General features: G+C 50.2%; 1 protein-coding gene across 15 annotated transcripts in view; it reads right to left on the bottom strand.

Annotated features, from left to right (window-relative positions):
* UBXN1 (UBX domain protein 1) overlaps positions 1-15248 on the bottom strand; it is a 56983-nt gene that overhangs the window by 6968 nt on the left and 34767 nt on the right. For all 15 annotated transcript variants that reach the window (XM_085851551.1, XM_085851550.1, XM_085851542.1 and 12 more), the window contains 4 exons: positions 1814-2005; positions 1608-1659; positions 1027-1137; positions 630-846 (listed from right to left, as the gene is read on the bottom strand). In XM_085851551.1, coding sequence (XP_085707677.1) covers positions 630-846; positions 1027-1137; positions 1608-1659; positions 1814-2005 — 572 coding nt within the window. The remainder of the gene's footprint in view (positions 1-629; positions 847-1026; positions 1138-1607; positions 1660-1813; positions 2006-15248) is intronic.

The raw sequence follows: 15248 nt of genomic DNA, 5'->3' as shown, positions 1-15248 counted from the left end.
CTGTGTAATACCGGGATGAGTTTATAGCTGGGATGGGATTAAAACCCAGGCGAGACGGCTTGGAGGCGAGTGTTCCATTGACCCTCCGATACGAGTTATCCACTCCTGGAGTTTTATTCACTCGCACTCCCCCAAAGGCTTTTAAAACTTCTTTCTTCCTCACAGCAAACTCGATCCTCCAGAATCTCTTCTTTTACTCCAGGTAAGTGACTTCTCATTCTAGAGATGCTGATCCAGAAATGCTTCCTGTCCTTATCTCTTCAAAAGCACAAAAAGACCCACTGTTTATGCAAAAATGCAGTCTATCACAAGTTCATAAGTAGAATACAATTACAAGCTTCGTCCTTTATCTTCATGTGCATCCAAAAACATGAAGGGTTGACCCTATTACCTCCATGACACCGGCATGACGTAACCAGCTGAGGGAACCAGCTAGGCCTAACCCATTTGCAGTGAAACCCGTTTTGTGTGGCCAGAATGCAATGCACAAATTACTATTTTGAGATTCCTTAATCTGTACTATGCAACCACTTTTGCTTGGCACCAGGGGTTGACCACACAAGACAGGTTTTACCCCAATTATGATATGATGCAACGGTAAAAAATACAGAAATTGCACATGGCATTACCAAGCTCAGCAAGGGGCTTTTCCATGTCATCCTCTGTGAAGACTCGGCGTGGGAAGGGTGTCATTAGGCCAAAGTTGTTGCTGCCACCATCGCTGTATGGACCGCCCTCATTCACACCTTCAGGAGTCCAGTTCAGCTGCAGGTAAAGTCGTACTGAGGCAAGGCTCTCGCGTGCACCAAATACACCCGTGAGCTGTTTCCCATCAGGCAATCGGAACTGCAGTTGGGATGTGGTGTATGGACAAAGGAGTAGGAGTGAAGGGAGGTGGGATAATTTTGGGTATTGTAACAGAAAGGGAGACTCATACAAGGTAGCCTTCATGCAATTATCGAAATATCACAAAACAATACGATAATGATTGGGGGGGGATGTCGAGCAGGGCAAATGGGGCAGCACCTGTAGCCGGCACTCGCTGTACTCCTTTGGTGCTTTGCCTTCAGCACTGGACATAGGTACAGACATTGGTGCTGTGGACAATTCACCCTGCTCTTCACCACCATGTCCAAACTGCAGTGTACAGGAAGAAGAACAAGATGCCATTCTGCCTCAAAAGTTGAATGACACTGTTATTGCTGATGTTAAAGTACAAACTACTGGCTAATCGAGCATTTACAGTTTGTAATCCATGACACGAATATTCACAGGCAAATCGAACGAAGGAAAAAAAAATGGATCAGGCTGACAGCTATTCCCATCAATCATCGATGGGCTCCACAGTGTCCAGATTTTCAAAACGGGTTCTCCACCTTCTCTCCCGCCACATAAATTCCCAATCCATCCTCAATTGATGCAAAGTTAACAGAACAACTCAAACTGCAAAATGTGGCCACTGAAAAGGCCCAAAAGGCACAGCTTTGAATCGCAACTGCTTTGTTAATGTGGCCTACGGTATACACAAGCTCCTCTGGAGCATCAATCACAGGAGAAAAGAACATCCAGTTTTTTAATGTATTTGTAGAGGACTCCTCATACAGCACCTTCTTGGCTCGCTCAGCCTTATCATGAGCTATTTTCTCTTTTACTCGCTGCCTGCAAAACAATCAGAACAAAGTGACAAAATAGCAAAATGGTAGCACGTTGTAATGAGCATCAAGAGAACGGCTTACAATCTTCCTGGCACATGACGTCACGTCAACGGAACATTCTGACTTCGAATAAAATGATGAATGCTCCTGGGCTGCACCTTGCCAGCTTCTCCTCTTGTTTCTCACGCGTGCGCTGTTCCATCAGCTGATGCATCTCAAGATCACGGAGACGCTCACGTGCCGAGCCCAGTTCCTGGCCATCACGGCGTCGCTGCTTCTCCCTCTCCACCTCGGCCTGCCGCTCTCGCTCCTCTCGCTCGACTCGTGCTTGCTGCAACCGCTGCTCAAGTCTGCATGGCATGGTGACATTGAGAGCGATCTTGGATGAAACATAAAGCCGAATCCTAAATTTACGATTTCATGCAAACTTCTTGCTGAGATGGCTGAGTGCAGATCATTGCAATTTGGAACTAGAATGGCACTCTGTAGAGCACATACATCCACCAGGCTGAACAGTGAACGTTTTGTATCCCACTGATAGCCCGGATCTGCATGCAGACCTTAACCAAAATGGAATCGGCTTGTTCTCATCACCTAACCAACTCATCCACCAAGTTTTGTAATAACCTGTCCACAACTTTCTGATATATTGTGCTCTGCATCGTTTTTGGCTCAAACTCTCAATTGTGCAGAATTACTTTTTTTTAAAAATAAATAAATAAATGAATTATCGTATCAGGATATTCACAAAAATCGAATCAATTCTCCTTGACACACACCCAACTTGTCCACCAAGTTTTGTCCGAATCCGTCCATAACTTTTTGAGATATCCTGCCCACAGACACACAAGACAGACAGAGTTGAAAACATAACCTCCATCCACCTTCGGTGGCAGAGGAAAGTAGAAAAAGCAATCAGATTGCAGACACTCACCATACCAGGAATTGTTGAAGTGGTATTGTGCTGGTGTGTTTGTGTAACCGATACATTGATGACGTAGTTTATGTTTATACAGCGGACAAAGACCTTTTCATTTTTAATGTGTAGATTCATGTTCCAATTGGATGTCTTTTATAGACGTGCATATGTATTTTATGGATACACATATTCTGGTGAGGTCGATAAGTTTTTATTCATTTATAGAAATACGTACTTTATAGACAAACGGACCCAAATCCAACATCCTCTCCTCTGACAAGGGTAATAATTTCAGCTTCTTAATTCTCTGGGCCAAATTTTTTTCGAAATCGGTGTTTTCACACATTTTGGGGTTTTATGAAAATTTGATGACAAAACAGTCATTCATGCTTATGAACATCCAATATTGTGTTGAGGACGTAGAAAATGTCACAGCCAATCAATGGAGATTTGGGTAGCATCCACGAGAACGAGAAAGAAAGAAAAGAGATCTGAAGAATCGTGAAGAGGTACGCACACTCGCCTCTAACCTGCCTCGCCTGTGTTTGAATCCCGACCCAGCGATAAACTGTCATCCCAGTGTTTCACATGCAGGGTGATTCATCAGTGTTTGTGCCGTCCCTCAGATGGTCATTCAACTGGGTGTTCCGTCTGCCGGCATTCGTTGGTTCACGTTCAAGATTCCATGGTGTACTTCCCAAAGAGTAGGCGAGATATCGCCAGCACCCTGGCCAAATTACAAATTCCTAAACTACAGGGTGCATTGCATCAGCTGCATAGCCACACCCTCAGCCAAATGATGCTACCCCGCAGTCTTGTGCTGCATAAGAAAGAATATGACGACGACGACCACTTTCACATCGCAGAAAAATCGGTACTCTGTCTTCTACCACCTTCTTTCTGGTCTTGCACTCTACCCTCTCAGTGCTCATCAATTCTGCCCATGGTGTTGGTTTCCTGGACTTTTTCCGCACAGCTCGATCCAATATGGCCCAGAGGTATTCAATGGGATCCATGTCAGGAGACTGACTTGGCCGTGGAAGTCACTTGATCCCATTTCTGTCCTGCCATTCTTTGGTCTTTTTTGGAGTGTGTCATGTTGCTCCATCTTCCATGAACAGTGTTGTTTTTGACCATCTGACCATTGGAGAAGACGGGGAGAAGTTCATCCTCAAGGATAGAAATGTATATCCGAGAGTTGATGTTGCCAACACACTCTACAAGCTCTGACCGAACAGTACTCCAGATTGCTCCCCACACCATCACTGAAAAACCACCGTGTTTGACAGTTGGCTGCAATTGGTTCAAAGAGAACTCTTGAGTGGGAAGTCTCCAGACCCATACGTATACAGTCAGAAAATTGAGCAAATTGGGACTCGTCTGAAAAAATGACAGTTTGCTAAAACTCCAATTGTCTAGTGACCATCTCGTCAGCCCACTTCTTTCTCCTTTGAATGTTGGCTGGTCTAAGAAGAGGTTTTCTCCGAGCTGCTCTCCCATATTAGCCCAGTTGATGAAGGTACCACACTGCAATTGTTGAGCTAACTTGAATCTCCTCTGCAACATCTGCTGCCTTGCAATGGGGAGTTTTCTCAATGGACCGCTGAACAGCTCGAAGACACCTTTCTGATGGCCCAGGTCGACTAGAACGGGAAGCTGTGGATTCCTTGCCTTCACTGGTGAATTGCACAATCACCCGATTGACTGCAGAAAGCGGAATGCCAAGGTTCTAAGCTATTTGATGCTGGCTGACTCCACCTTCCGATCGGCCAACAATTCGTCCACTTTGAAAATCACAAAGGTCGTGTGCTCCCTAGGTTCGAGACCGCTAATTGTCGTACAAGACCCAGGAACTCATTTCTGCAAATAAATAGTTGAATATTCAGATAAATCGCCAAGTAAAACTTGCTTTACACAGATTAAATGAATAAATTTAAGGTGTCTATTTAACTCTGTCATGTCTCCGTATACAGAGTATATATTGTTGTGGTTGACGAAATTCACAAACCACCATTCAGGTCCCTTAGGTGAGATATCTCTGTAAGTATATGTGTAGTTAGGCCCAAACCCGTTGTCTAGAGGGAATAAATGTCATTCATGCGGGCTGCGACTCTTCAGGATAGCCGTTTTTCTTTTACTATCTTTATTTTGGACCAGCCGCCATTATTACCACCACCAACCACGTCTCAACAGCCATCGCACAACAACCACCAACCACAACGCCGCTTCACAACAACAACCACCAACCACAACGCCGCTTCACAACAACAACCACCAACCACAACGCCGCTTCACCACAACCGCCACGACCTTTACCGTCACAACTCGCCACCATCGCATCCACACCATCTCGCGCCACTTGTGGGCACCGATGCTGGACTCGTGTAGGGCGCGCACCGAGCAGCGTGTTCAAAAACATCACGGACTTTCCGCAGAAAACGGATCAAAAACGACTCACGCCCACTTTTGTTCCGTCCAATCGGTGAGCGAGGGGCGATTTGGCCCCGCCTCCAGGGCGTTGGAGGGCGGTCGCTATATGCGAATTCATGGATCAAAAAGCATTCACGCCCACTTTTCCTCGGGCCAATGGGGAGCCAGCAAGAGAGGTGAAGGGTCGGAGGCAGAGGGTCAAGGGTGAAAGAGCGAAGCCACGGGGCTTATAAAAACGGCTGCGTTCGTCAGTCAAGTTCAGTTCAGTTGGAAGTTGGAAGTTGAGAGTTGAGTGTGCGGAGTTCAAGAGAGTCGTCGGTGGAGCTGGAAAGAAGTGGTACTAGTCAGAGTGAAGAGCACGGAGCTGTGGAGAGGTGACGGCGGCGAAGGCGGACGAGGGGGTGCCCGCGTCGGTGCCGGGAGCTGCACAGGGAGAGGCCAGAAACGCGACCGAGGTCGAGGAGGAGACGCTCGCCGCGGGACCCGAGTCAGGGTGATATCCTCCTTCCCCCGAGCATCAGCAACCCCCTCCTGTTTCCCCCTGCGCTGAGATAGTGCGACAAAAGGGGGCCCCCTTTCCCACCCCCCTACCAGACACTGTCCGCGAGGCCCGCGGAGTTGAGGCACCACCGCCACTTCGCGTCTCATCATCAGACGGGTAGGCCCGACCCGGTCTCGGCCCCAGGCCCGCCTCATCCTGGAGGGTGGTTTTCTTTTCTTTTGCTTTGGGAATATGTGTTGTCGGCGCCGTCTGTGAAGTAAAATTGTATAAGTGTTGCCGTGTGCCCGGTAGTCGGTTAGATCTGCATTGTTGCATTTGCTTTTTGTGTAATATTGCATTGTCTTCTCCTTTTACATGTGCTTTTGGTGGAATTGTATATGTGTGCTTTCCGTTCATCGCGAAATAAATGTGCTTATTGTTGAACTGTTTTCCCGCTTCGCTTCGTCTTTTCTTTCATTGAATGTCCATCTTGCTTCACGTAAAGGGTTGGTCGTGGGCTAAAACGCCCGATAATCAATCGAACCGTCGAGGCCGACGAATAACACCGCTCGGTTATCCCGATAGCACGGAACGGGTCGCTTAAAGTGGCCCATGTCCGAAGTCGACCTGCGGCGAGGTGCGATCGCCCGGTCTACCCTCCGTGTGGGTACTTAGGTAGGTCGAATTTGGCGAGCAACCCTATCCCACGCGGGGGCCGATTGGCACGATCGTGGTGAGACCGAAAGGTCCACCCGTGACTGGTTCCCGGCGTTAGTCCGAGAGGGTCACGACTGGATTGTCCGTCCGGTGGGCGACGTGCCGCGATTCGAGTTACGTGGCCGTCCGCACGCCGGCGGGCGAGAATCCGCAACACTGGTGTCAGGTCGTGCGATATAAACTCATCGCCCTCCTCGCGGCACTGGTATCGGAGAACGGGAAAACGGGCTCTCCTGTCTCCAATTAAATTCACGGGAATCGGTCCAGGGGTGAGAGGAGCGACGCCCGATTCCCTCCAAATTACGAGCGAGCTAAATTAACCCTTTACGAGAAATAAGATGGCGTCTCAAGGCGAGCGGGAGCCGGGGGTATTAGGTATGTGTCGTCATGTAGGATCCATGGCCCAGGTCGGTTCTTTTTATAATTATAACCCCACCACTAACTGTGGTCAGTGGGAGCGGCTTGAGCACGAACTTTGCTGGCAAACGGAGTCGCACAATGGCAGCGCGATCGCACCTCAGTGCAGCACGGAGCGGGCTGATATTAATGGCACAGCACGAGGCGTGAGCTCCCAGTCACCGGTTCAAGGCACGTGGTCACGGCATGTGCCAAGGCAGGCGTGGCAGGATGACTATGCGAGCATTGGCAGGCTTCAGGCACAATTGGGGGATGTCTTGGAAAAGGTGAAGCGTTATGAAGAATATATCGAGGAGGTGCAACGTGGAGTGGACGAGTCACAACGGCACGCAGACGCGCTTCAGAAAAATTACGTGTACGGGGGACACAGCGATTGGACGATTTACTGGAACGAATTCGGTGGCAAAAACATGACTTGGCCAATAGAGTCGACAAATTACGTGGGAAAAAGAATTTGGTAGTGTTTTATACCCGTCAGTTGGAATATGCGAAGAGCAAACTGAACAAAAGAATAGAGGAACAGCAGATTGGTATCTCCCAGGAAAGGAAACAATGGGAGGAAGAATGGAAAACCGAGCTCGAAAAGAAACAAAAGGAGCACGACTTGGAAGTAAAACAATTAATGGAAAAATTATTGGAGCAAGCAAGGCGGTTCAAAGAACTGGAGGAGAGAGTGAGGGAAATACAGTTGGAAGAGAAAAAATGTGAACACGATGGGGAGTTGGAACAATTGAAGGAAGAGATAAGAACAGGCAATCAGGAAAGAGAAAGCCTAGAATGGAAGATAAAAAGAGGAGAGAGACAGCTCGAGGAAAGGGCGGAGGAATTGCTGGAAAAGTCAGAACAGTTCGAAGAACTGCAGGGAGAATTGAGGGAGGAAGGAGAAAGGAAAACAAAGCTCAAAAAGGAAAAACGCGAACAAGATGGGGAATTGGAACTACTGAAGCGAGAGGTAAGGGCAAGCCAGTTTAAAAGAGAAATCCTGGAAGGGGAGATTAGAATGGGAAAGGAATGGCAGAAAAAACTAAATGAATACAGTAAAAAAAGGGACGAATTGAGGAGGGAAGCGGTGGAAAGAAGAGATGAAATGAGTGAAGAAGCACGCAAATTGAGAAAGGAATTGGAAACAAAATCTTCTGAGATACTGAAACACGAAAACAAAGAAAGAGGATTACAAGACGAACTGAGGATGTTAAAAGAGGAAAGGAAGAGAACAGAGAATGAAACGTTAAGGAACCACACTGAGCAGATTGAACAATTAGAAGCCAAAGCAAAGTCGGAGTGTGCAGAGATGAGAAAGGAATTGGAAAAGAAAGTTTCTGAGTTACAGAAACACCAGAACAAAGAGAGGGAACTACAAAACGAACTGAGAGTGTTAAAAGAGGAAAGGAAGAGAACGGAAAATGAAACTTTAAGAAACCACACTGTACAGATCGAACAGCTGGAAGCGAAGGCCAGATTAAAGAATGAGGAACAAGAAAGAGTACTGAAAGAACAAGGAATGAGACAGGAGAAGGAAATCAGCCAACTGAAGGAAACCACGAGATTGCAGAATGAGATGCAAGAAAGAGTAATGATGGAAGAACGAATCAGACAGGAGAAGGAAATCAGCCAACTGAAAGAAATAACGAGATTGCAGAATGAGGAACAAGAAAGGGTACTGAAAGAACAAGGAATGAGACAGGAGAAGGAAATCAGCCAACTGAAGGAAACCATGAGATTGCAGAATGAGATGCAAAAAAGAGTAATGAAGGAAGAACAAATCAGACAGGAGAAGGAAGTCAGCCAACTGAAAGAAATAACGAGATTGCAGAATGAGGAACAAGGGAGACAGTGGAATAGGAAATACAAAGAACAAGGAATGAGACAGGAGAAAGAAATCCGTCAATTGAAGGAAATGATGAGATTGCAGAACGAGGAACAAGAGAGACAGTGGAATAAAAAACTGAAAGAGTATGAATTTGAAACTGAACGACAAAAGGAAAAAAATAGGTTGGAATACGAGGAGAAGTTGAAGGAGCAAGGAATGAAGCAGGAAGGAGAAATCAGGAGATTGAAGGACACAAGGAGATTGGAGAGGGAAGAACGAGAGGAACAATGGAATAGAAAACAAAAAGAACATGAATCTGAGGTTGACCAATTGAAAGAAAAGCTGAGGTTGGAGTACGAGGAGATAGACAAAGAACAGCGAATGAAACACAAAATGGAGATGAACCAAATGAAGAAAACCATGAAACTGGATAAGGAAAGACAGGAGAGGAAACAAGGAAGAGTAATGAGACAGCAGCGAATGAAACACAAAAAGGAGATTAACCAAATGAAACTGGAGAAGGAAGGACAGGAGAGGAAACGAGGAAGAGTAGTGAGAGAACAGCGAATGAAACACAGGTAGGAAATGAGCCAATTGAAAGAAACAATGAGATTGGAAAACAAAGAGCAGGAGGAACAGTGGGAGAGAAAACAACAACTATATGAGTGTGAAATTGAACAACTAAAATGGAGAGCGAGATTGGAGTCAACGGAGATTGAGGAGCTCCGGAGGGAGAACGAACAGCTAATGGGGCTCAGAGAGAAAGAACGACTCAGATGGGAAGGAAAAAGGAACCAGGAAGAGACAGAAATAAGGAACAAGGAGAGAAAATGTATAGAGACACGGGAGACAAGAGACGAGGTGAAAGTAATTGGGAGGGAGAGAAAAGAACAATTAAGACGGAAAGCAAGGAGGAGGTACGCAGAGATCGTGAAAGAGCGAGGAGTGAAAAACAGGGAAGGATGGGAGCGACTTAAGGAGAAAGCAAGGTTGACCTACATAAAGATAAGGGAAAGACGCCAGAAAGAAGCGGAGACCAATAGACACGAGGAGACGACAGAAAGAATAAAATGTATAGAGACACGGGAGATAGAGGGAAGACTACACGATGAAGACGGGGTAAGTGACGCACACACACACACGGAGGTAGTGGAGGATAATGGGGGTGAGCTCGCGGACTGGGTAGAGACCCGGTGTGAGCAGTTGGATGGCCTCCTCCAGGAACGAGGGGAGGGAGTATGCCCCCTTGAGGCGAGTCACGACCAGGTGAGTTCGGTCGTGCTTTGCGAGGTTGAGGGGAGGAGTGCTGCGAACGGGTGCACGGAGAGCTTGGGGGGTATAGAGGCCCCGGAGACCCTTGTGGGGACACGAATCCCCAGTGTGGTTGTCCCTGTGTGTGTGGTGCAAGGCGTGAGTTCGTCCCCGTGTGTGGAAGCGACCCCGTGTGTGAGTGGTGTGGTGGCAAGTGTGCCGGAGGGCGTGCTTCCCAGCGCGCCGTGTGTGTATGAAACACCGCGGTTGAGTGCCCCCGCGTGTGTGAGTGAGGCACGGTGTGTGGATGAGGCACCGCGGGTGAGTGCCCCCGCGTGTGTGAGTAGTATGGTTTGGGTGAGTAGTATGGCACGAGTGAGTGGAAGGCCGCGAGTGAGTGGAGCCACGTGTGCGAGGGAGATGGCATGCGTGAGTGAACGGCCGAGTGCAAGGGAGACCGTGTGTGTGAGAGAGCGGTATGTGAGGGAGATGTCGGTGGGCATGTGTGAACATGCAGCCGCGTCTCCCGGTGTGAGTTTAATGGTGAGGTGTGTTAGCGTCGTAACACGCAGGTGTGCGTGGGTGGAATGGAGGCGACGACGGAGACATGTGAAGAAAGAAAGCCGAGTAGCGGCTGTAGTTGTTTCGGGGACCGTGCCGGGTTCGCCCAGCAGTGAGCACGCGGTCCGTGCTGTGCAACGCACGAGGCCGCCACGTGCTCGCTTGCGAGAGTGAAGTCCCGGTCCGGAAACGCACGCGGTGGATTTGCCGATCCCGCGGACGGACAAAGTTTAGGCAGGATTATGGATTTGGACCGGACGGGTTCTCCACGCGATCGTGTGTGTTAAGCTCCAACGGGCAAAACACATGTGTTCGCGTGGGGAACCCCTCGAGACGTGGGGCTTGTGTTTTTTTTTTTGCGCACGGTGACGTCATGGCTGCACGTGGGGTTGGAATCCAGCAGGAGGGGTATCCCTGCCGGATGGTACCGTCCAAGGAGGGACGAGGAACACGTGCAGCTGCATGACGTCACGGGCAGGTGCAAAGTGCGCGAGTTGCCGCGCTGGTGCTGCGCATGGGAGAAAAAAAAAAACAAAAAAAAACAGCAAGCCTCACTTTCGGGTGCACAGGATTCCTGTGCAAGGGGTGGGAGACCCCCTTACCAGGGCACAGGATGGAAACTAGTTAGGGGGAAGGGTTAGCTTAGTTAGACCGACTCCATGGGGCAGGGGTAAGTCCTCATGGAGTCCGTGGAATGGATTAGTTAGAGGGATTGTAGCCAGATTTAGGTTGGAAAATTGATTAATGGGATTATTTGGAGACCGTGACAGACTTGTGAATGTGTAGTGGGGACGTAGCTTAGCTACGTAGTGTTAAAAGGAACGTGCTGTAGTTTAAGGGACGACGTGGGAGCACGAGTTAGTTAGGGGATGCAGATAGAAGGATGGCAGAGTTCAGCGGTGAGTGTGTTGAAGAGTTGGTGAGTGAAGTGGAAGCATGTGCTTGGTGAGTGAGTGAGGCCAGCGGGTCTGTGTGTGTGGAGTGAATGGGGAATGCATGGTGCGATGAGTGATTGGGGGGAGGAGTGACTCCCGCCCAAGGGACCCCGGGGTCAGTGTAGAGTGAGTTAGGGGGTTAGTCAAATTTACAAAATGGAGGTCGTTTTGTTGTTGGTGGGAGTGTAGGCTCGAAACCCGTTTGGAGGGGTGCAGGAGCCCTGTTGACAGGCTGGGAGCGTGGTGGCGAAAGGTGAGTATCGCTGAGTGGGTACCCCGGGCACCAGGCTAGTCGGCCGTGGTAGGCCAAGGGCCCATGGGGGGCCGGGATAGCGTAGTGGGCACGGGTGCGCCTGCTTGGTGCGGGGGCCCGGGGCGCCATTAGCCGCGTGGGCAGTGTTGTGGGCACGGGTGACCCTCGGAAAGGGGCCCGGGAAGCCAGCCTGCCACGTGCGCGTCTCAGGGGAGGTGCCATGGGGGGCACTCCCCGGTGTTAGGGAGCTGGTAGGCTCGGAGGCAGTGTAGTGCCCGGGGGTGCCATCGTCGGAGAATCGGCAGAGGGTCGTGCCTGCCAAAGGGAGCCACGTGTCCCAGCCATGAGACCGTGTGAGGGCACGGAGAAAAAATTGGGGTGGCGAGGCCCGAAATGATGAGGACACCAACACAGGCGACGGGAATCTGGGTTGGTAGAACCAATAGTTTAAGCGAGAGGCGCTTGTTGAAAGCCCCGGGGTAGTTTAACAGTTAAATGGATAGGGTAGATTAGGAAGTGTACCCCTCCGCACCATCCATCCCCTCGCTCTCGTTGTGGGCCGCTGGACCCACTTTCGTTATAGATCGCCGAACTCTGGGGAGGCCATTCTGAGGCTTGAGTTGGGCCTCGACACAGGACGGCTCTCCCTTACTCCCCTCCGGGAAGGGAACGTAGGGGTTGGGAGTAGGCTAGGTGACAGAATAGGTTAGCCGAACAAGGACAGTACAGGGGGTTAGGGGACGATTTATAGTGGGGAAGTAAAAGAAAAAAAAATAGTAATAAAAAAATAAGTTGGGGCTAAATTGGGGTTTGGACAAATTAAGGGAGTGGGTATGGACAGTGACAGGCAAAGGCGATAGGTTGGGAGGGAGACCGTAGGGTAGGTCCGAGCCCACCTTCCGAGTGGCCAGCACCACCGCACTCCCTCCACCAACCTCCACTGAACGGCAAAGGCTGGCCAGCTTCATCTGCTGGCTGTGTTGCTGCAAGGCCTGTGCCGGCCCACTTCATCTGCCGGCTGGCTGTTTTTCTTCAAGGCCTGTGCCGGCCAGTTCATCTGCTGGCTGTTTTTCTTCAAGGCCTGTGCCGGCCAGTTCATCTGCCGGCTGTGTTTGCCTGCAGCGGCCTTCTTCTGCAGGCTGTGTTTGCCTGCTGCCTTTGCCATGCCATGCCCACTGCCCCTGTTCACCAGCCCCGTTCAATTTTTGCTTTGCCCCCCCTGTTCATTGCCATGTGTGCCAGGATCAAGGCAACAGTTTGCAAGCTGCAAGAACTGCCCTGTTGGCAGCTACAACACGGGCCTGCAGTGGCGGCCCGTGCACCGTGTTTGTGTTCATCCATCCATTTGTTGTGCTCATTGCGTGTGCCACTTGAGCTGGCACGGAGACTACGGTTGTGCAGCCCATGCACCGTTGTGGTTCACTGCGTTCAGTTCAAACCATTCATCCATCCATTCGTTGTGTTCATTGCGTGTGCCACTTGAGCTGGCACGGAGACTGCGTTTGTGCAGCCCATGCACCGTTGTGGTTCACTGCGTTCAGTTCAAAAAGGAAGGCCTTGGACTGCGTGTGAGCAGCCGGCCACGTTCCCTGTCACCTGCATTGTTTTGAGCCAGAGACTGCATGCGAGCAGCCTGGCTCCCTGTTAACTGCTTTCTTTTTGCAGAGTTCAGTGATCCTGGGCCATGGTTTAGTGTAAAATTTGTAAGTTAAGGTTAAGATGTACTGTACATATGAGTGCGCCCCCTGGCATGTTTGTCTTAGCGCCGGCAATTTTATTTAAGTCGTCCGTGTGAGTGAGTTTGTTTAGGTAGTTACTCAGCCCTTAGGTTATATATTTTGGGGACACGAATACCATGAATGTCGCACTCAGGGATTCGTAGGTAAAATGTACAAGGGGAAAACTACACATGATGGCACACGAAAATTTGACGACTCGGGACGAGTCTGTAAAAAGGGGAGGGGGTAGTGTTGTGGTTGACGAAATTCACAAACCACCATTCAGGTCCCTTAGGTGAGATATCTCTGTAAGTATATGTGTAGTTAGGCCCAAACCCGTTGTCTAGAGGGAATAAATGTCATTCATGCGGGCTGCGACTCTTCAGGATAGCCGTTTTTCTTTTACTATCTTTATTTTGGACCAGCCGCCATTATTACCACCACCAACCACGTCTCAACAGCCATCACACAACAACCACCAACCACAACGCCGCTTCACAACAACAACCACCAACCACAACGCCGCTTCACAACAACAACCACCAACCACAACGCCGCTTCACCACAACCGCCACGACCTTTACCGTCACAACTCGCCACCATCGCATCCACACCATCTCGTGCCACTTGTGGGCACCGATGCTGGACTCGTGTAGGGCGCGCACCGAGCAGCGTGTTCAAAAACATCACGGACTTTCCGCAGAAAACGGATCAAAAACGACTCACGCCCACTTTTGTTCCGTCCAATCGGTGAGCGAGGGGCGATTTGGCCCCGCCTCCTGGGCGTTGGAGGGTGGTCGCTATATGCAAATTCATGGATCAAAAAGCATTCACGCCCACTTTTCCTCGGGCCAATGGGGAGCCAGCAAGAGAGGTGAAGGGTCGGAGGCAGAGGGTCAAGGGTGAAAGAGCGAAGCCACGGGGCTTATAAAAACGGCTGCGTTCGTCAGTCAAGTTCAGTTCAGTTGGAAGTTGGAAGTTGAGAGTTGAGTGTGCGGAGTTCAAGAGAGTCGTCGGTGGAGCTGGAAAGAAGTGGTACTAGTCAGAGTGAAGAGGACGGAGCTGTGGAGAGGTGACGGCGGCGAAGGCGGACGAGGGGGTGCCCGCGTCGGTGCCGGGAGCTGCACAGGGAGAGGCCAGAAACGCGACCGAGGTCGAGGAGGAGACGCTCGCCGCGGGACCCGAGTCAGGGTGATATCCTCCTTCCCCCGAGCATCAGCAACCCCCTCCTGTTTCCCCCTGCGCTGAGATAGTGCGACAAAAGGGGGCCCCCTTTCCCACCCCCCTACCAGACACTGTCCGCGAGGCCCGCGGAGTTGAGGCACCACCGCCACTTCGCGTCTCATCATCAGACGGGTAGGCCCGACCCGGTCTCGGCCCCAGGCCCGCCTCATCCTGGAGGGTGGTTTTCTTTTCTTTTGCTTTGGGAATATGTGTTGTCGGCGCAGTCTGTGAAGTAAAATTGTATAAGTGTTGCCGTGTGCCCGGTAGTCGGTTAGATCTGCATTGTTGCATTTGCTTTTTGTGTAATATTGCATTGTCTTCTCCTTTTACATGTGCTTTTGGTGGAATTGTATATGTGTGCTTTCCGTTCATCGCGAAATAAATGTGCTTATTGTTGAACTGTTTTCCCGCTTCGCTTCGTCTTTTCTTTCATTGAATCTCCATCTTGCTTCACGTAAAGGGTTGGTCGTGGGCTAAAACGCCCGATAATCAATCGAACCGTCGAATAACACCGCTCGGTTATCCCGATAGCACGGAACGGGTCGCTTAAAGTGGCCCGTGTCCGAAGTCGACCTGCGGCGAGGTGCGATCGCCCGGTCTACCCTCCGTGTGGGTACTTAGGTAGGTCGAATTTGGCGAGCAACCCTATCCCACGCGGGGGCCGATTGGCACGATCGTGGTGAGACCGAAAGGTCCACCCGTGACTGGTTCCCGGTGTTAGTCCGAGAGGGTCACGACTGGATTGTCCGTCCGGTGGGCGACGTGCCGCGATTCGAGTTACGTGGCCGTCCGCACGCCGGCGGGCGCGAATCCGCAACAATATTGTTGCGGTTCTCGGAACCGCATCCATACAACAGATAGGTGTCCCAAGACGGTT

Source organism: Eptatretus burgeri, chromosome 13, assembly GCF_056783735.1.
Source record: "Eptatretus burgeri isolate ZD-2024b chromosome 13, Ebu_testis_v1, whole genome shotgun sequence".
NCBI classification, from domain to species: domain Eukaryota; kingdom Metazoa; phylum Chordata; class Myxini; order Myxiniformes; family Myxinidae; genus Eptatretus; species Eptatretus burgeri.
Note: the sequence above shows the minus strand (reverse complement) of the source record. Positions and strands in the feature narration are given on the sequence as shown.